The sequence below is a fragment of the Macaca fascicularis genome, chromosome 19 (genome assembly GCF_037993035.2).
Source record: "Macaca fascicularis isolate 582-1 chromosome 19, T2T-MFA8v1.1".
NCBI classification, from domain to species: domain Eukaryota; kingdom Metazoa; phylum Chordata; class Mammalia; order Primates; family Cercopithecidae; genus Macaca; species Macaca fascicularis.
Window position 1 is genome coordinate 45,236,392 of NC_088393.1, and position 20,254 is coordinate 45,256,645.

Consider the following 20,254-nt stretch of genomic DNA (forward strand, 5'->3'; position numbering starts at 1 on the left):
CTGGAGTGAATTTTTCAGATTCCCATAGAGGAACCAAATGTGCTAGAAGGCCATCCTCGGGTGGGATTGGGCGCTGTGCAGGCAACCTTGCCTTTTCTACAGATAGGCGTCTGTATTGTTGGAATTTTCCACAGCGGTAATATATTTGTGTCTCTCTTGTGCAAATGAACCTTTTTGATTCCCAGGAGTAAACTTCAATAGTGCTGTCTTGCCAAATGTGGAATGGATTTGGTTTTTTTATCTCTCTCATTTTTGTTTTGCAGTGACATGGGCTCGAGGGTTGGCTACCCCGCTCAGGTTTACAAAACTGCCAGTGCAGAGACTCCTCGGCCCTCCCAGCTGGCCCAGCCCAGCCCCTTCCAGCTCTCCGCCTCCGTCCCCAAGTCCTTCTTCTCCAAGCAGCCTGTGCGCAATAAGCACCCAACAGGGTGGAAGAGAACGGAGGAGCCCCCACCACGGCCACTCCCCTTCAGTGACCCAAAGAAGTAAGTGCCTGGACGTCCAGCAAGGCGCTCGCCAGATCCACACCAGGGCGTCTCGGGGGCGGAAAGAGGGTGATGCCACATGCTGTCGTTGTACAGATGACTGTGAGCCAGTGTACACACTGGGGCTGCAGCTGCGAACAGGACAGGCGGGAACCCCTCTTAGGGAGCTGGCATTCCAACTGGGGTGACCAACAGTAAATGGAATGAATAGAGAAGCACGCAGTAGGTCCATGGCGGTTAGCCCTGTGCCGCATCCGGGTGAGGAACATTCCAGACAGGAGTAGCAGCTGCAAAGGTCCTGAGGCAGTGAGTGACACGGTTGCCTGCAGGCAGGCTGGGGTGGCTGGAACAGTTTGGGCCAGGGGAGGGTGTGGGGACATGAGGTCAGGGAGGGATGGGGACAGAACGCAGGAGGGTCTTGCAGGCCACGTGGAAGGGGCTTGGTGTTTGCCCTGAGTGACATGGAGCCACGGGAGGGCATGGAGCAGAGATGGGGCAGGATCTAAATTGGGCGTTCCAGGGTCTCTGTGGCTGCGTGTGGGGAGCAGCCTGCGAGGAGCAGGGAGGAGCTGCTGTCGTGGTCCAGGCGGAGACGAGGGGGCGGGAGCAGGGTGGGGGGCGGAGAGGGTGAGAAGAGGGCGGTTCCGGATAGATTATCTGAAATGGAGCAGACGGGGCTTGCTGGCAGAGTGGATGTGGTGTGAGAGAAAGAGAGGGGTTGAGGATGATGCCGTGCCTTGAAGCCCGGAGGATAGACTTGCCTTGAGTGGGGAGCAGTCTTGGGGAAGGCACAGTAGTTCAATCCTGGATGCTTCGGTGTGAGATTCGCAGGAGACATCCAGACGGAGGCGTCGGGGAGGCCCTTGAGTAAGGAATCCCGAATTCAGTGGAGAGGTCAGGCTGGAGGGAGAACTTTGGGTATTAATCAGCCTAGAGCTGCGAGGCTGGAAGAGCACCTACGGCAGGGTGTGGATAGAGAACTGTGGGACTGAGACTGAAACCCCTTGGCGTTGAGCCAAAGTGAGAAACCGGGGAAGGAGGTGGGGCAGGGAAGGCGGGGAGGTGCAGAGGCGGGGCCAGGGGAGGCGGAGCTCAGGCGAGGAGGCGGGGCCCAGGCCAGGGTGATGAGCCTGAGAACTGACTATATAGGGTTAAGCCTCCCAGAGGTCTCTCGAGGGTTCAGGAGAAAAGGGTGAGGCAGAATTGAGGAGCTGTGTGAGCAGTTCATTTGGGGCATTTTACTTTAAAGTGAAAGAGGAGAGGGGTGTGCAGTTGAGAAAGAGTTTTGTTTTTCACTTGGAGGATACAGGAGCTACCATTTCCTGAGCACTCGCCACATCTAGGTTCATTCTAAGTGGTTTGATGCAAATGAATTTACTGGATCCCGCAACAGCTCCATGGGGGTGGACCTGTCCTCCCCCCATCCCACCGCCGTTTTTGTTTTTTGTTTTTTGTTTTTTTTTTGAGACGGAGTTTCACTCTTGTTGCCCTGGCTGGAGTGCAGTGGTGCTATCTCGGCTCACTACCACCTCTACCTCTCGGGTTCTAGTGATTCTCCAGCCTCAGCCTCCCGAGTAGCTGGGGTTACAGGTGTGCGCCACCACGCCCGGCTAATTTTGTATTTTTAGTAGAGACAGGGTTTCACAATGTTAGGCTGGTCTCAAACTCCTGGCCTCAAGTGATCTGTCCGCCTGAGCCTCCCAAAGTGCAGGGATTACAGGCATGAGCCACTGTGCCTGGCCCCTGTCCTCCCCCTTTTACAGATGAGGCAGCTGAGGCCCAGAGTCACACAGCTGATGAGAGATGCAGCCTGGATCAGAGCCCAGGAAGCCTGGATCAAGGCTCATGTCTCTTGAGTGAGGGGCTCTGCCCTCCTCCATCCTGTTCTTTTTAGTGTCATCTTTCATGACCTAGATGGAGACATTCAAATCGGGGGATGACACAGAGCTTGGAGGGAGAGACGTGTCAGGAGACAGAAACAGTGTCCCGGGAGATATCGGCAGGCGAGTGTGCTGAGCTCACGCTGAGAGCCAGAGGGGATTCTGAAAACTAGACTGATGATTAAAACTGCTTAAAACCCCAGCAGCCTCCCATGCTCCCGGGATTAATGATGCAGGCTCACATTGACTACGCACGTTTTATACCAGGCGCCGTGTTCTTTGCCCAAACTCCCGCTCAGACCCTGGATGATCTGTCCCTCACCTCTGCCCTCGTTCCCGTCCACTCTCCCCTCCTCGCTCTGTTCCAGCCACACTGGCCTCTTGCTCCTCCTCACACTCTCCACATCGAGGCACACCCCAGGGCCTTTGCACTGGCTCTCAATGCTGCCTGCAGTGAGCTCCCTCCAGATCTTGTGGGGTGCAGCTCATGAGGACTCGCTCTAATGCCACCCCCTCACACAGGTCCTCCTGGCCTTCAGTAGCCCAGGCTGTCATTCCGTGTCGCTGTACTCTGTTCCACATCCTGTGTCCCCCATGGGAAATAGGTTCTGCCATCTTGGTCACAAGGCACTTGTAACGTGCCCGGCACACAGGGCATGCTCCATCCTGAACATAAGACGCGTGGATCTCGTTTGATTCTCACGGCGAACCCAATAAGTAGATACTATAAGGCCCCCACTTTTCAGTGTGCCCCAAGTTGGGCCCTGCTGAACCCTGTTACCCTCCTCAACAATCACCCGTGCACACTGCTTCCTCTGCCGTGAACCCCCCAACCCACACCCCCACTCTAGGCTCACTCCTGCCCACCCATGTTAATTTGCTGGGGCAGCCGCAACAAAGTACCACACCCTAAGTGGCTTAAACTACAGAAATGTACCATCTCACCGTTGTGGAGGCCAGAAGTCCAAGGTCCAGGCGTTGACAGGGTGGTTCCCTCCAAGGGCGGTGAGGGAGAACCTGTTCCTGGCCTCCCTCCTAGCAGCCAGTGGGTGCCAACACGTAGATGCATCACCCCCGTCTCCGCCTCCTCTTCGCATGACGTTCTCCCTGCGTCTGTGCCCACATTTCCCCTTTCTGTAAGGACACCAATCTAACGGAATTAGGGTCTACCTGATTTACTTGATTGCCTCTGGGAAGACTGTCTCCAAATGAGGTCACATTTGGAGATGCTGGGGCTTAGGACTTCAATATAGCTTTTTGTGGGGGCCCAGTTCAACCCATAGCACCACTCCTTGGGTATCAACACAGACACGTCTTTCTTGGAGAAGTTCTCTGAACCCCCACACCAGGCTCAACCCACCCCCAGCACCTGTCCCAGGGAACAGCGAATGCCGCTCCCATGGCAGCTTGCTTCCTCTCTGTCACCCCCACGGGGCCCAGAACGGAGACATCCTGAACCTCACCCAGACCACACACTTAGCAGGAGCTCAGAAGATATACCTGGAGAGACAACAGCCCTATGCAACAGCAAGAGCTTTCCCAGTGACGAAATCCAGAGGTGGCTTGTATGTGTGTGTGTTTGTGTAAACATGTGTAAACTAAACATATAAAATATCAGGGGGGACACAAATGAAATCGCTTCATAGTTCCTTTTAATATTTATTTATTTATTTATTTATCTATGTATTTATTTATTTTTGAGACAAAGTGTCGCTCTGTTGCCCAGGCCGGAGTGCAGTGGCGCGATCTCGGCTCACTGCAACCTCCACCTCCCAGGTTCAAGCACTTCTTCTGCCTCAGCCTCCCAAGTAGGTGGGACTATATGCGCACACCACCACTCCTGGCTAATTTTTGTTTTGTTTTGTTCTTCTTAATTTTTGTGTTTTTAATAGAGACGAGGTTTCACCGTGTTAGTCAGGCTGGTCTCGAAATCCTGACCTCAGGCAATCCGCCCCCCTCGGCCTCCCAAAGTGCTGGGATTACAGTCATGAGCCACTGCACTCGGCTCCTTTTAATATTTATTTAGTTGCAGATACATTTAAAAAATCACAACCAGAGCCAGTTGTGGTACGGTGGCTCACGCCTATAATCCCAGCACTTTGGGAGGCCGAGGCAGGCGGATCACCTGAGGTTGGGAGTTCGAGACCACCCTGACCAGCATGGAGAAACCCCGTCTCTACTAAGAATACAAAATTAGCCAGGCGTGGTGGCGCATGCCTGTAATCTGTTCCACATCCCGTGTCCAGCTACTCGGGAGGCTGAGGCAGGAGTATTGCTTGAACCCAGGAGATGGAGGTTGCAGTGAACCAAGATCACGCCGTTGGACTCCAGCCTGGGCAACAAGAGCTAAACTCTATCTCAAAAAAAAAAAAATCACAACCAGATGCAGTGGCTCACACCTGTACTCCCAGCACTTTGGAAGGCCGAGGCGGGGGAATTGCTTGAGCCTAGAAGTTGGAAGCCAACCTGGGCAACAACATGGTGAGGTACCATCTGTATAAAAAAGTTTTTTCGGCCAGGCGTGGTGGCTCATGCCTATAATCCCAGCACTTTGGGAGGCCGGGATGGGTGGATCACGTGAGGTCAGGAGTTTGAGACCAGCCTGGCCAACATGGTGAAACCCCATCTCTACTAAAACTACAAAAATTAACCGGGTGTGGTGGCGCATGCCTGTAATCCCAGCTACTCGGGAGGCTGAGGCTGGAGAATGGCTTGAACCCGGGAGGCGGAGGTTGCAGTGAGCCGAGATTGCGCCATTGCACTCCAGCCTAGGCAACAAGAGCAAAACTCTTTCTCAAAAGAAAGACAAAAGAGAAAAAGATTTTTTTTCAAGGCGGGTGGATCACCTGAGGTCAGGAGTTCAAGACCAGCCTGGCGAACATAGTGAAACCCCATCTCTACAAAAATACAAAAATTAGCCAAGTATGATGGCAAGTGCCTGTAGTCCCAATTATTGGGAGGCTGAGGCGGGAGAATCACTTGTACCCAGGAGGCAGAGGTTTCAGTGAGCCAAGATCATGCCACTGCACTCCAGTCTAGGTGACAGAGCGAGACTGTCTCAAAAAAAAAAAGGCCGGGCGCAGTGGCTCAAGCCTGTAATCCCAGCACTTTGGGAGGCCGAGACGGGTGGATCACGAGGTCAGGAGATCGAGACCATCCTGGCTAACATGGTGAAACCCCGTCTCTACTAAAAAAAATACAAAAAACTAGCTGGGCGATGTGGCGGGTGCCTGTAGTCCCAGCTACTCGGGAGGCTGAGGCAGGAGAATGGCGTGAACCCGGGAGGCGGAGCTTGCAGTGAGCTGAGATCCGGCCACTGCACTCCAGCCTGGGCAACAGAGCGAGACTCCTTCTCAAAAAAAAAAAAAAAAAAAATTGCATATATAAAATATTAGCTTAGAATTATTACTTTTGTTCATACATTCCCCTTGTATGTGCTGTAACTCACTAAGCATTTTGGAGATAGTGTCTTTGTTATTATGAGAGGCACTTTTGAGTCACTTCACTTCTAACTCAATTATTTTAGATTAAACATATTTTGTTGTCGTCATTTTTGTGACAGGGTTTCACTCTGTTGCCCAAGCTGGAGCACAGTGGCATGATCACAGTTCACTGCAGCCTCTGCCTCCCGGTACAAGTGATTCTCGTGCCTCAGCCTCCCAAGTAGCTGGGACTGTAGGTGCCCACCACCATGCCTGGCTAATTTTTGTATTTTTAGTAGAGAAAGGGTTTTACTATGTTGGCCAGTCTGGTCTTGAACTCCTGACCTCAAGTGATCCACTTGCCTTGGCCTCCAAAGTGCTGGGATTACAGGTGTTGAGCCACCACGCCAGGCGCAAAATTCAAATTTACACAACAGAGGCAAATCAGAGATGATGTCCAGTGCCGTCAGTCAGAACCTGGAGGCTGTTTTCTTCATTGAGGTTTTGAAAGGTAAAACATGCACAAGGTAAAAACCAAAATACTACAAAAGGGTTTGCAATAGAAAGAGCTTCTCTCCCTTCCCTGGCCCTCAGCCATCCTGCTCCCTCCCCGAAAGCAACCGTTGTTTCATTTCTACATTCTTCCAGAAATGTTCCAAATGTGAGTGCACACATGATTGTGAGGGCTTCCCTTGCACTCGTTTTATTAATGTGGTCACCTCCTGCATATGAACTGCTTCCTCACTTGCTCTTTCTCTTCAAGTCTTTTTGTTTGTTTGTTTGTTTGTTTGAGACAGGCTCTGACTCTGTCACCCAGGCTGGAGTGCAGTGGCGCCATCATAGCTCACTGCAGCCTCAACCTCCCAAGCTCAAGCAGTCTCCTGTCTCAGTAGCTGGTCCCGTAGGAGTACACCACCACACCCTCCCAAAACACCCACCTAGTTTTTCACTTTTTGTGGAGGTGAGATCTCAGATCTCACTGTGTTACCCAGGCCGGTCTCACACTCCACACTCCTGGGCTCGAGTGATCCTCCCACTTATGCCTCCGAAAGTGCTGGGATTACAGGCATGAGCCACCATGCCCGACCTAAGTTTCTTGGCAGTAGTTCCATATCAGTGTGTAGAAAGTGATGTCATTCTGGGCGTGGTGGCCCATGCCTGTAATCCCAGCACTTTGGGAGGCTGAGACAGGCGGACCACCCGAGGTCAGGAGTTCAAGATCAGTCTGGCCAACATGGTGAAACCTTGTCTCTACTAAAAATACAAAAATTAGCCAGGCATGGCGGCAGGTGCCTGTAATCCCAGCTACTCGGGAAGCTGAGGCAGGGGAATTGCTTGAACCCGGGAGGCGGAGGTTGCAGTGAGGCAAGATCGCACCACTGCACTCCAGCCTGGGTGACAGAGCAAGACCCTGTCTCAAAAAAAAAAGAAAAAGAAAGTGAATCCCTCACGTATCCAGTATTAGAAAGGAAAGTTTGGTAAACTCCAGTGTACCAAGCTGAGCTGTGTGTGAGTTTTCTAAAAATGGTTTCACGCTATCTATACTTCTTTTTTCCACGTGACGTCGTATCTGGGAGGGCCTCTGCACACCATGTGGATCTGCCGTGCGTCTCCGGAGGGTGTGATTCTGGGTGGTGGACCCGGCCCTTTCCCAGCTGGGGGCTGCTGTCTGCTCCGCAGGCAGGACCCTGGGAAGTGTCCGTGTACACGTGGCACTGTGGACTCATGTGAGCCTTTCTGAAGGACGCGTTTCCAGAACTAGGACTGCTAGTGCAAAGAGCAAGCACATTTTATTCATGCTTCCGGGAGGTCTTAGCACGCCCCTCTCGAGCGGAGCCTGTGGGCAGTGCACTGGCTGGGGGGCGTGCTGAAGGCCAGGCCAGCTTCCTCACTGCCGGGAGATGGGCACCATGAGCCCTGCAGAGTCACGCTCCCCTGTGCAGGGCATTCTGGGAAATGTTGAAATCAAAAGGGGTGGGAGAGTCCCCTTTTGATTTGTGTCTGTCTCTCTTTCTCTTTGTCTCTCTCTCTGTTTCTCTATTTTGGATCTAAAGCTTTTAATTTGCCTAGAGAATATACTTCCCTGATATTGACAGACCCAGCATTACCCTAGACCTGGAATTCCAATCTGGGGAGGAATATGACCTGACAGGGAAGAAATCTGGCCCTGCTCTTGCCCTTCCTTTGTTAAAATCCCAAGGCTGGCAGCTGAGAAAGAGAAAAAGGAAACCTAGTCGTTAAAACCCTCAGGAACCCAAGACATCTTATTTCTTCCCCAGGTTCAAAGACTCTTTTTCTTTCTTGCATTACAGAATGAAGAATTCCAGGCATCAGCTTTTATTAAGCTAATTTTTATTATTTTTATTGTTATAACACATGATTATGTTTAAGTAAATTCAGACAGTTCAGAAGGATATCAGATAAAAAGGAAAAGTCCTATTTTTCTACCTAATAAGATTCTACCTCCCAGAGGTTGTCATGGTTCATAATTTCTTCCAGAAATTGTTATCTGCAGACAGAAGCATATTTTTAAATCCAATGTGGCTGTTCCCCACACCATACGTGTTTTTTCCTGCCATCTCTGATATACACGTGACAGTCAAGCTTGGCAGTGGCGTGGGTAGGCTCTGCAGCCTGGCGGCCTTGATTTGAATCCTGACTCCTTCACTCACAGGCTGTGTGACTTGGGACAAGTGGCTAAACTCCTCTGTACCTTAATAGCCTCATCCTTGAGACGGGATACCAATAGTCCTTAATACATATGGCAGTGGTGGGGATCAAATGAATTTATAAGCTGGGCACAGTGGCTCATGCCTGTAATCCCAGGAGTTTGGGACCAGCCTGGGCAACATAGTGGGACCCCATCTTTACAAAAAAATTAGCTGGGTATAGTGGCATGCGCCTGTAGTCCTAGCTACTTGGGAGGCCGGGGTAGGAGGGTTACTCGAGCCCAGGAGGTTGAGGCTGCAGCGAGCTGTGATCACAACACTGCATTCCAGCCTGGGCGACAGAGGAGGCTCTGACTCAAAAAAAAAAAAAAAAGAAATCCCCTGCCACCCACACACAAATGACTACATATATGTTCCAAGGGAAACCCAGGCCTTGCTCTGGTATGGTTCACATTCTGCTGGGTAGACTGACAATAGGCAAAGACGCAGGTCTGGTCACGGTGGCTCACGCCTGTAATCCCAGCACTTTGGGAGGCCGAGGCCGGGGGATCACCTGAGGTCAGGAGTTCGAGACCAGCCTGACCAACATGGAGAAACCCCGTCTCTACTAAAAGTACAAAAATTAACTGGACATGGTGGCGGGTCCCTGTAATCCCTGCTACTCTGGAGGCTGAGGCAGGAGAATAGCTTGAACCCAGGAGGCAGAGGTTTCAGTGAGCCGAGATCACGGCACTCCAGCCTAGGTGACAGGGAAAACTCTGTCTCAAGCAAAAAAAAAAAAAAGCTTCTCCCCTCACACAGGGGCTCCGTCTCTGTGCACGTGTTCAGCGTGGGCCTCCCCCACTGGCTGCCAACTCGGTGCTCACGGCCGTGTCCCCGGCACCTGGGACAGGACAGCACAGCAGGCTCCGTGTGGTTCCCGGGAAACGTTTGTGGAAGGAGGGAATGGATCCAAGCCCCTCTCTGCCACACGTTCGCTGGGTGAAGGAGAGAAGGCTGTGGCCATGCGTCCCGTGGGAGCCGGCCCTCTTGAATCCTAACAGCTTTGAAAAGTGGCTTGAGCCGGGCGCGGTGGCTCAAGCCTGTAATCCCAGCACTTTGGGAGGCCGAGACAGGCGGATCACGAGGTCAGGAGATCGAGACCATCCTGGCTAACCCGGTGAAACCCCGTCTCTACTAAAAAATACAGAAAACTAGCCGGGCGAGGTGGCGGGCGCCTGTAGTCCCAGCTACTCGGGAGGCTGAGGCAGGAGGATGGCGTAAACCCGGGAGGCGGAGCTTGCAGTGAGCTGAGATCCGGCCACTGCACTCCACCCTGGACCACAGAGCAAGACTCGGCCTCGAAAAAAAAAAAAAAAAAGAAAAGTGGCTTGAGCCTCCCTGGCACCCCTCTGACCCTGACGCTCTCATTCCAGGCAGGTGGACACGAACACCAAAAACGTCTTTGGACAACCGAGGTTGAGGGCATCCCTCCGAGACCTCCGGTCGCCACGTAAGAACTACAAATCCACCATCGAGGATGACCTGAAGAAACTCATCATCATGGACAACCTGGGGCCAGAGCAGGAGAGAGACGCAGGAGTACGTAGCGCCCCATCCCCAGCTCCCGACCCCCAGCTTCCAGTGGGATCTCAGATCCGGGTGGACAGGGAGAAGGACTGTGCTCCCCGCGGTCCCATCGTGCCCCCAGCTTTCAGCATCTGCCAGTCCCGTTGAGGGGTGTGGGCTCGTGGCTGGGAGTGAGGGCAGTGCATTAGTCTGGGATGGGATCACAGGATGAGCCCAGGCAGGCACACAGGAATCTACCCCATACCGAGAACCTCGTACAACTGGAGGGACCTGGGCCTCGTGCCCTCCTCCTCCAGCCCAGGATAGAAACAGCCACATCCGCCCAAACCACAGGGACTGAGTGGAGCAGGGGCTCCCAGGGGAAGTTCAGGCTCTTGTTACTCAGGGATGGGGGTGGAAAGAACAGTGGGCGCCAGGGAACCTCCATGGCACCTGCTTCCCTTCCCCTCCCAGCCAGGCCTGCCCTGCTCATCCTCACTGCCAGGCCGGAGCTGTTTTGTGGGAGCCGAGGTGGACCCCAGCCTCCCCAGGGTTGGGTCCCACCAGCCACAGCTGGGGGAAGAGAGCACATCAGCCCAGCACTACCCAATGGGGTCCCAGCACTGACTCTTGTGGGTCCAGCTTGCCTCCCACCACCTTCCCCAACCCGTCAGGCTTTGATCACCAGCCCTTACCCAGAGCTGGAGGGTGGGGTTGGGGAGCAGGAGTCCCCAGGGGGAAATGGGAGCACTTTGGTCAGAAAGGAGGAAGAAGGCCGAGGTGGTAGCTCACACCTGTAATCCCAATACTTTGGGTGGCCAAGGTGAGAGGATCACTTGAGCCCAGGAGTTTTAAGACCAGCCTGGGCAGTATAATGAGACCCCCATCTCTATAAAAAAATCTAAAAATTAGCCAAGTGTGGTGGCACACACCTGTGGTCCCAGCTACTTACCTGGGAAGATGAGATAGGAGGATCGCTGAAGCCCAGGAGGTCGAGGTTGTAGTAAGCTGAGATCACCCCATTACACTCCAGCTTGGGTGACAGAGTGAGACCCTGTCTCTAAAAAAAAAAGAAAGAATCCCAGCACTTTGGGAGGCCGAGACGGGCGGATCGCGAGGTCAGGAGATCGAGACCATCCTGGCTAACGCAGTGAAACCCCGTCTCTACTAAAAAATACAAAAAACTAGCCGGGCGAGGTGGCGGGCGCCTGTAGTCCCAGCTACTCGGGAGGCTGAGGCAGGAGAATGGCGTAAACCCGGGAGGCGGAGTTTGCAGTGAGCTGAGATCCGGCCACTGCACTCCAGCCTGGGCGACAGAGCGAGACTCCATCTCAAAAAAAAAAAAGAAAGAAAGAAAGAAAGAAAAATCAGGCAGGAATGGATGCTGGGTCGGTAAGGACTCGCCACCGATGTCCTGGAGGGGAAGATGCCTCTGAGGACCCTGGCTACGAGCCAGTCCGTGACCTCCCCCAACATCCCACCCACCCCCACAGCAGTCACCGCAGAAGGGCCTGCAGCGCACACTGTCGGACGAGAGCCTGTGCAGCGGACGCCGGGAGCCCAGCTTCGCCAGCCCCACCGGCCTAGAGCCAGGGCTCCCCAGCGACGTGCTCTTCACCAGCACCTGCGCCTTCCCGTCCAGCACGCTGCCTGCACGCCGCCAGCACCAGCACCCCCACCCGCCCGGCGGCCCCGGCGCCACCCCTGCCACTGGCAGCGGCTTCCCCGAGAAGAAATGTGAGCCCGGGCCCCCTGGGACTGGCGCGGTATTTACCCCAAGGTTGGGAGGTGGGGACGCCTGAGCAGGGGCTCACCTGGAGGTCAAAGGCTAGAGGTCATCAGTGTCGGGGCCATCTCGGAGGAATGGGATTCGCAGGAACTTCGGAGGGCCTGATGGTGGGGCACCAGGTGTCACCCAAGGAGCAAGGATTGTTGACCAAGCATCAGAGGGTCACCTGGGAGTCAGGAGCACCCAAGGATTGGAGTCACCTGAGACCAGAGAGGAAGTCCACCCTCAGGGTACAGGCCTGGGGAATGGGGCTGCCTAGCTGCTGCCCCAGCACCCCCCAACCCTCCCACCCGTTCCAGCACCAAGCGGTTTGCTTCATGAGCATTTTATTTGCTTCCCTGACTCCCCCTATGTTTGCCACAGGGGCAGTGCATGGTGTGACTTGTCCACTCCTTAATCACCCAGCAAATATTTACCAAGCATTCCCCTTAAACAGGTACTGCGCACACCACCCCCATCAAAAGCCACGAGCCAGCTGGGGTTGGCCATGCCCCAGATGCACCCTGTGACCCCTTATCCACCCCCTAAGCCCCCCACAACTGAAAGACAGTACGTAAGTTTGCACCATGCGCACTGGGTGGCAAACCTGGCCTGGAGGGACGTGAGGCTGTTTAGGGTCCATAGTCCCCCTACTTAGTACTAGCGATGAGGAGCTTGGGGCAGAGCGCTGGCGTGCCACTGCGTGTGGGGTGCCCCTGACCTTTCTGGGTGTGTTACATTATACACAGCATCTGCACACTTACTCTCTCAAATCCAAGCACATCTCAAATTCAGGGGCATGTGCTACCCCAAGGGTCTCAGCTGAGGGGCTGTGCCTGCCTGTGCCATCTGTACAGAGCCTCTTGTGAGCTGTGGGGGATGGGGTGGAGGAGACTGTGACTTTTATGAAGGGTGGTCTGTCTCCCCCGTTAAAATTCCCCCGCAGACTGGGCACAGTGGCTCATGCCTCCCAGCACTTTGGGAGGCCGAGGCAGGCAGATCACTTGAGGTCAGGAGTTCGAGACCAGCCTGGCCAACGTGGTGAAACCCCGTCTCTACTAAAGATACAAAAATTAGCTGGACATGGTGGTGGGTGCCTGTAATCCCAGCTACTCAGTAGGCTGAGGCAGGAGAATCGCTTGAACCCAGGAGGCAGAGGTTGCAGTGAGCTGAGATCAAGCCACTGCACTCCAGCCTGGGTGACAGAGCCAGACTCTATCTCAAAAAAAAAAAAAAATTCCCCTGCAGCTCCCTGTTGCCTTGGCGTTTGCATCTGTACTCCTTGCCCTGGTGGTGTGGGGCACCCACCTCTGCTCTTCCACCTCGCAGAGCCTTCCTTTTGATCACTCAGCACATCAGACCTTCCCTGCTCAGGGCATCCTGCATGGCTGTTCCCTCTGCCCGCCATGCTCTTCCCTCAGTCGTCTTCTGGGTCACTCTTGTCCTTCAGGGCTGGCTCCATTCCTGCTCTTTCCTGGAAGGCTCCTCTAAGCCCTGGGCTGGGTCCCTGCCCCCATCTCAATTCCAGAGCTGCTCTGCCCTCCTCTGTGCTCCCTTCCTGCAGTGCCTGCTGTGGGCGGGGCGCTACTCCAGGTGCCAGGATGTGGCCCTGAGCAAGGCAGAGCACACCCCTGCCCTCACGGGGCTGCCCACTCCAGTGGAAATTTCCCTGCTCCCCAGGCTTCCCGCCACGTTCCTTCCTCGGCCTCTCCTCCTCGCTGCTCTGTTTCTGCCTAAGGCAGGGCTGGTCACAAAGTAGACGTTCAGCCACTGCAAAGGAAGGGGACAGCAGCCACCGCAGAAGGTGGTGACAGAGGACACAGGCACAGACTCCACAGGTTCATCTGAATTCCTCCAGCTTGCTGTACCTCATTCTTTGTGTCTTGGCTCAGATGCCCCCTCCTCCAGGAAGCCCTCCCTCCCCCTACCAGGCTGAGTCAGGCACCTCCACGGGCCCCGTCGCCCCCTCCCGGGTTTCTCTCACCCCCTCCGTCCCCCCTCACTGCCCTGTATCCCCATCACCGTCCTGAGCTGTCACTAGATGAGAATATGTCTGTCTCTACCCCAGTACCGGGGGCCCCCCAAAGACAGGGCCTGGGGTTGTCTCCATCACTGCTGTGATCCCAGCTCAGGGCCCTCTGCCTCACATAACACACACATACCCTTCTTTGGCCATCTGACTCCCCCACACCCCTGAGCTGGGGAGAGTCCCGTCTGGCTCCAGTGTGGCCAGGGACCTTGGGCCTCTGTTTCTCCAGTGCCTGCTCCAGAGCCCTTCCCAGGCCCCATCCCAGATGGAGAGACATGGGCATTCCTGGGCTGGGCTTCACTAACCAAGTGCCCTCCACACCAAGGAGGCTGTCACACGGTGCTGCTGATGCCCTCCTCAGCAATGACAGCCACTCCCATGGCTCCCGCTAGCTGAGCAGTGAGATGCCAGCAGGCTGGAGGCACAGAACAAGGAGGCCAGGGGAAGAGCAAGGAGGCCCAGGGCGGAGCAAGGAGGTCAAGGGCAGAGCATGGAGATCAAGGGTGGAGCAAGGAGGCCAAGGGCAGAGCATGGAGGTCAAGGGCGGAGCAAAGAGGCCAAGGGTGGAGCAAGGAGGCCAAGGGCGGAGCATGGAGGCCAAGGGCAAAGCATGGAGGTCAAGGGCAGAGCAAGGAGGCCAAGGGCGGAGTATGGAGGTCAAGAGTGGAGCAAAGAGGTCAGGGGCGGAGCATGGAGGTCAAGGGCAGACCAAGGAGGTCAAGGGTGGGGCATGGAGGTCAAGGGTGAGCAAGGAGGCCAAGAATGGAGCATGGAGGTCAAGGGCAGAGCAAGGACGTTAAGGGCAGAGCATGGAGGTCAAGAGTGGAGCAGGGAGGCTAAGGGTGGGGCATTGAGGTCAAGGGTAGAGCATGGAGGTCAAGGGCAGAGCAAGGAGGCCAAGGGTGGAACGTGGAGGTCTGGGGCGGAGAACGGAGGCCAAGAGCAGAGCATGGAGGTCAAGGGCGGAACAAGGAGGCTGAGGGCAGAACAAGGAGGTCAAGGGCAGAGCATGGAGGCCAAGGGCCGAGGATGGAGGCTGAGGGTGGAGCAAGGAGGCCAAGGACTCGTTCATTCACCCATTCAGCCAGCACTTACTGCACACCACATATCACAGAGCTGGACTACCTGAGTTTATGTCCCACGTCTTCCACTCCAGATATAATCTCTCTGTGCCTCAGTTTCTTTGACTGTAAGATGAAAAAGTAGTGCCCACATCCCTAGGTTGAAAGAATCAAACAAGTGAATATATGGAAAGCACATAGCATACACCTCATACGTAGTCAGCACCAAGAAGTACCAGCTGGAAGCCATGCAAGCCCAGGCAAGGCAGCGCCTCGCTCGGGTCTCAGTTTTCCTCCTCCATGCGCGGAGATCGCGACACCCCTGCCCCCGCCAGGCTCACGGTGAGACTGCGAGATGATCCCCTGGGCCCTGCACAGAGGAGGTGCCAGGAACACAGAGCAGACTGGGCCCATGGTCGGGCTCTGACGATTCCCAGCTAAGGGCCCTCAGGCCTGTCTCCTGGTCTCTCTGTACCTGCCTATCCTCCTCTGTCCTTGTCCCTTAGGGGCTTCAGGGAGTCACGGAGCCCCAGGCCAGAGCTTGAGCCTGGTGCCGGGGACTCTCGATAGCCGTAGCAGGTGCGAGAGCAGTGCTGGTGCCGTTGCTTCTCACCTCCAACCCCTGAGATGTCACAGGCCTCTCCTCTGCTCAGCGTATCATACCTGAACACCCCCCAGCGGCAACCCCACCGCGTGTAAACACTGTCCATACACTGGCGATTCTGATTACAGGTGCAGCTGGGACTCTATTTGTTGCCAGCTCCTGTGGCCAGCCCCCCCCCCACCGTCTCCTTGGGGTGTCCAGGGCCAACTCCACTAAGCACCTCCAGAAACAGATTTCTGATCCCCCACCCGAGCCTTCCTGATCAGAGCGGCAATTCTGGCCCTTCTCTTTGTTTCACAGCCATATCCATCCCTCAGGAAATCCTATTGGCTGCCCCTGAAAAATAGGCCCAGAATCTGCCCCTGGTCCTACCATGGTCCCACCCTGGTCCTGCACAGTGTCAATGTCTCTCTTGTGGGTCATGGTTACAGCTCCTACCTGCTCCCTGCCTCCCCCGAAATGCCCCCACATGCACACAGTCCATCCCCAACATGCACCCAGAGGGAGCCTTCCAGGGCTCCATTGCACTCAGGGTGAGAACACAGTTGACATTGGGGCCCACAGGACCTGCATGGTGCGGCCGTGTTGCCTCTGTCCTCGCCTCCTGCTGCTTCCTCCCTTGCTCACCCTCACCCAGCCATAGGGGCCGCCTCCGTGTTCCTTAAACCTTCCAGGCGCACTCCTGCCTCAGGGATTTAGCACTGGCTGTTCCGTCTGCCTGGAATGTTCCTCCCCCAGGTGTCCCCCGGCGCACTCCCTCCTCCCTGTCAGTTTTGTCCAGATGACGTCTCTGCCAGGCCTGGCCCAGCACCTTGTTTAAAGTCAGGCCTCCGTAGACTCCAGCGCCCCCAGACCCCTTACCCTGCTGGAGGTTGTCCCGGACACGTAGCGTCTCTGCATAAGCAATGGAATGTCTTCATGTGTATGTGTCCCCCGCGTTGTCATGCTCAACCTCTGCCATCTTCACCCTCCCCATCCAGCCACCATCTCAGCCTCGGAGCTCTCGCTGGCTGACGGGCGGGACCGCCCCCTGCGGCGCCTGGACCCTGGGATGATGCCCCTGCCTGACACGGCTGCTGGCCTCGAGTGGTCCAGCCTGGTGAACGCAGCCAAGGCATACGAAGGTAGGCGCCTTCCACCCAGTCCCGCCGGGCCCCCACGCCCTCCTCTGTTCTAGAGGGAGTTATGGAGGGCCTCGTGGCTTTGCAGGGATACCCACTCAGGTTCCAGAATCAGGGAGCGGGGTTCGAGTCCTGCCCCATCGCTTGCTCACCATGCGGCCCTGGGCAAGTGTCTTCATCTCTTTGATGCGAGTTACCACGTTGACCGACAAGTAAAAGTCACCATGCTTGAGGCTGCCATGACAATTACACAAAACACCACATGGAAGATACGTGAGGCCAAGCATAGTGGTTCACACCTGTAATCCCAGCACTCTGAGAGTCCGAGGCAAGAGGATCACTTGAGGCCAGGAGTTTGAGACCAGCCTGGGCCACATAGTAAGACCCAGTCTGTACAAAAGAGAAAAACATAAGTGACACATGGCGGTGCACACCTGTAGTCCCAGCCACTCTGGAGGCTGAGGCAGGAGGATCGCTTGAGCCCAGGAGAGGGAGGCTGTGTGGTGAGCTGTGATCACACCAATGCACTCCAGCCTGGGCGACAGTGCAAGACCCCGTGTCTGGAGGGAGGGAAAAAGAAGTCTGTGTCCCTGAGGACATTTGGGTTTTCAGCCACAGATTTGGGAGCCAGACGAGGGAATAAAGACTTTCAGTGCCCTGAGGGTCCTGCCAAGACCTTGATTCTGGGTCGGGGGTTCCCCATACCAGGCCTGCAGAGATCCTCACTCCCTGGGTTCCCTGGAGCAGTGGACAGGGTTTGTTCTGCCACCCAGGGCCCTTTATGTGCTGGGAGTCCATGGGGACAGGGGGCCGGGTAGCTGGGGGCATCTTCTCTCTTGTGTGGGTCTCCAGGCATCCTGGGGCCAGGACGGCCGGTTCCGGGATAGTGGGAAGTGACGAAGGCCTCAGGTCTCTCCCTGGAGACCCAGATGCCATCAGCGGTTGTAGTGTTGTCTGCAGAAGGCAGAGCTGCCCAGACGCCAGCCCTACCAACCATAGGCCACAGGAAAGGGCTTGGGCAGCCAAAGCCCCTACCCACTCCCAGCTGCTCCATGCACCTGGCATGCCTGGGGGCTGTGCAGCCCATGTGAGAAAGCGGAAGGAGCCTGGCTGGTGGCACTGATTTCTCTCCCAGGCTGTGCGTCACAGTCGCCTAGGGAGCTTTTTCCTTCCTTATAAAATTAATAGATGAACCACAGAAGGTTATGGGGGAGGGGTGGCGTAGCAGAAAGACCTGGGAGGAAGCGGTGCCTCCCCGGGAGCCGGAAAGGGGCTGGCAGGGAGTGCAGGTCAGAGTGGTTTCAGCCTGCCGGGAGGTGCGGGGTTTTAATGAAGATATGTATGTTTTCCCATGCAATTCACATGAGTGGAAAAGGCTAAAGGAATTCTCGTTAACTTTGGTAGGTGTGTTCATAGCATAGTAGTTTTCTTCCCCCAAAAATATATATATATATATGCCTTATCCACTAGAGCTACTTAGTGAAGTTTCTACAGATGAAATACAAAGATGTCTGGAATTTGATTTAAAATATTCCAGGTTGGGTGCAGTGGTTCACACCTGTAACCCCAACACTTTGGGAGGTCAAGGTGGGAGGATGGCTTAAGGCCAGGAATTCAACCAGCCTGGGCAACATAGCGAGACCCCGTCACTACAAAAAATTTTATTTTACTTATTTATTTTTTAGAGTCTCACTTGGTCACCCAGGCTGGAGTTCAGTGGCATGATCTTGGCTCACTGCAGCCTCCACCTCTCAGGTTCAAGCGATTCTCCTGCCTCAGCCTCCTGAGTAGCTGGGATTATAGGCGCTAATTTTAAAATTTGCCAGGCGTGGTATTACACACCTGTAGTCCAAGCTCCTTGGGAGGTTGAAGCAGGAGGATTGCTGGAGCCCAGGAGTTCTAGACTGGAGTGTGCTGTTCCGATCCGGTGTCTTCACTAAACTCAGTATCAATATGGTGACCTCCAGGGAGCCAGGGACCACCAGGTTTCCTAAGGACAGGTGTACTGGCCCAGGTCAGAAATGGAGCAGGTCAGAGCTCCCGTGCTGATCAGTAATGGACTCGGGCCTGTGAAGAGCCACTGCACTCCAGCATGGGCAACATCACAAGACCCTGTCTCTTAAAACACAAATGTCAAAGTGAATATACATTAAATCCAAGATAGAAAAATATAACTATAAAGGGTATTATTCAGAGAATCGGAGAACATTTGCAGATGACTGTATATTAGAGAATATCGTGGCCAGGCGTGGTGGCTCATGCCTGTAATCCAGCACTTTGGGAGGCCGAGGCGGGCAGATCACCTGAGGTCAGGAGTTCGAGACCAACCTGACCAACATGGAGAAACCCATCTCTACTAAAAATATAAAATTAGCTGGGTGTGGTGGCGCAGGCCTGTAATTCCAGCTACTTGGGAGACTGAGACAGGAGAATCTCTTGAACCCAGGAGGCGGAGGTTGCATTGAGCCAAGATCGCGCCATTGCACTCCAACCTGGGCAACAAGAGTGAAACTCTGTCTCAAAAAAAAAGTAAATGGGCAAAATGTTACCAATGGGTGGTGCCAGGGAAGGAGTGTTGGGGTTTTTACTGTGCTATTCTTGCGGCACAGAAATGGAAGTTGGGGAGCTGCTTGCCTCTGGGGCTCGCCCTCTGCCCTGCCCCTGGCGGTGCCGCCCTCGACACACGGCACACTGGGATGCCTTCGTGTGTTTAACACCCCCGAGGAGTCCATTGTCTGGCTGTTCGTAGCTCACTAAACCAGCCACTATTGGAGGGCACTGGGGCGGTGGCCAGCTGTTGCCATTACAGGAAGAAAATCCAACAGTCACGTTTAAAAACGCAGACGGCTCAGGTACCCCCAGTGCCAGTCACATGTCCAAGGCGGAACCCAGGAATCTTCACTGTCCCTGGCAACCCCATGCGATTTCTTTTCTCTCTTCAATATGCATGATGTGATCTGTCTCACTTCTCTTTTTGCTTTTAAAATCTTCCCGGCTTCCTCCGAAGGAAAGCGAATCGTATAACGAATCCCCGTGGACCTGGCGCCAGCCTGTCCACTTTGGACCCCTTTTTTCCTACCTTGTACTTGTGGACCAAAGCCAGTCATTTATGTTGAGAGCATGCCAGGTTCAGAATCCAGTCGGATGCTGCCTCGCACTCTCATCTAACTGCCTTCTCCAGCCCTTGTATTTTGTATGAACTAGTCATTGGATCAAAAGCCTCGATCGGAATCAGGATGGGATTTTGTGTTCTTGTTTTGTGTGTTCATTTGCTCGGTGTTTTGGCGAGAATCTATCCCAGTGCCGATGCAGGCTTTCCCAAGAGTGATGGGAAGTGTCGTGGAGGTTTGCAGGGAAAGGCATCGTCCAGCAATTGAGGGAGAAGCTGGGAGCCTTACTGACCCTCTCCTCCTCCTCCCTCCCTGGCAGTGCAAAGAGCCGTCTCACTCTTCTCTCTGAACGACCCGGCCCTGAGCCCAGACATCCCGCCTGCACACAGTCCTGTCCACAGCCACCTGAGCCTGGAGAGGGGACCCCCGACCCCCAGGACCACGCCTACCATGAGGTGAGCTTTCCCTGGGAACACCCAGGTTCATACCAGCGGCAGGTCTGTGCAGTGGAAGAGGCTCCTCCAGAGAGAGGCAGCCACTGCGGGTCACCCCCACCA

General features: G+C 54.8%; 1 protein-coding gene across 4 annotated transcripts in view; it reads left to right on the top strand.

Moving 5' to 3' along the window:
- SIPA1L3 (signal induced proliferation associated 1 like 3) overlaps window positions 1–20,254 on the top strand; it is a 310,244-nt gene that overhangs the window by 283,385 nt on the left and 6,605 nt on the right. For 3 of the 4 annotated variants that reach the window (XM_005589068.4, XM_045380076.2, XM_005589067.4), the window contains 5 exons: window positions 264–485; window positions 9,872–10,037; window positions 11,498–11,741; window positions 16,447–16,590; window positions 20,017–20,152. In XM_005589068.4, the coding sequence (XP_005589125.3) occupies window positions 264–485; window positions 9,872–10,037; window positions 11,498–11,741; window positions 16,447–16,590; window positions 20,017–20,152 (912 nt within the window). The remainder of the gene's footprint in view (window positions 1–263; window positions 486–9,871; window positions 10,038–11,497; window positions 11,742–16,446; window positions 16,591–20,016; window positions 20,153–20,254) is intronic. The other variant, XM_015441297.3, reaches the window with a different exon arrangement.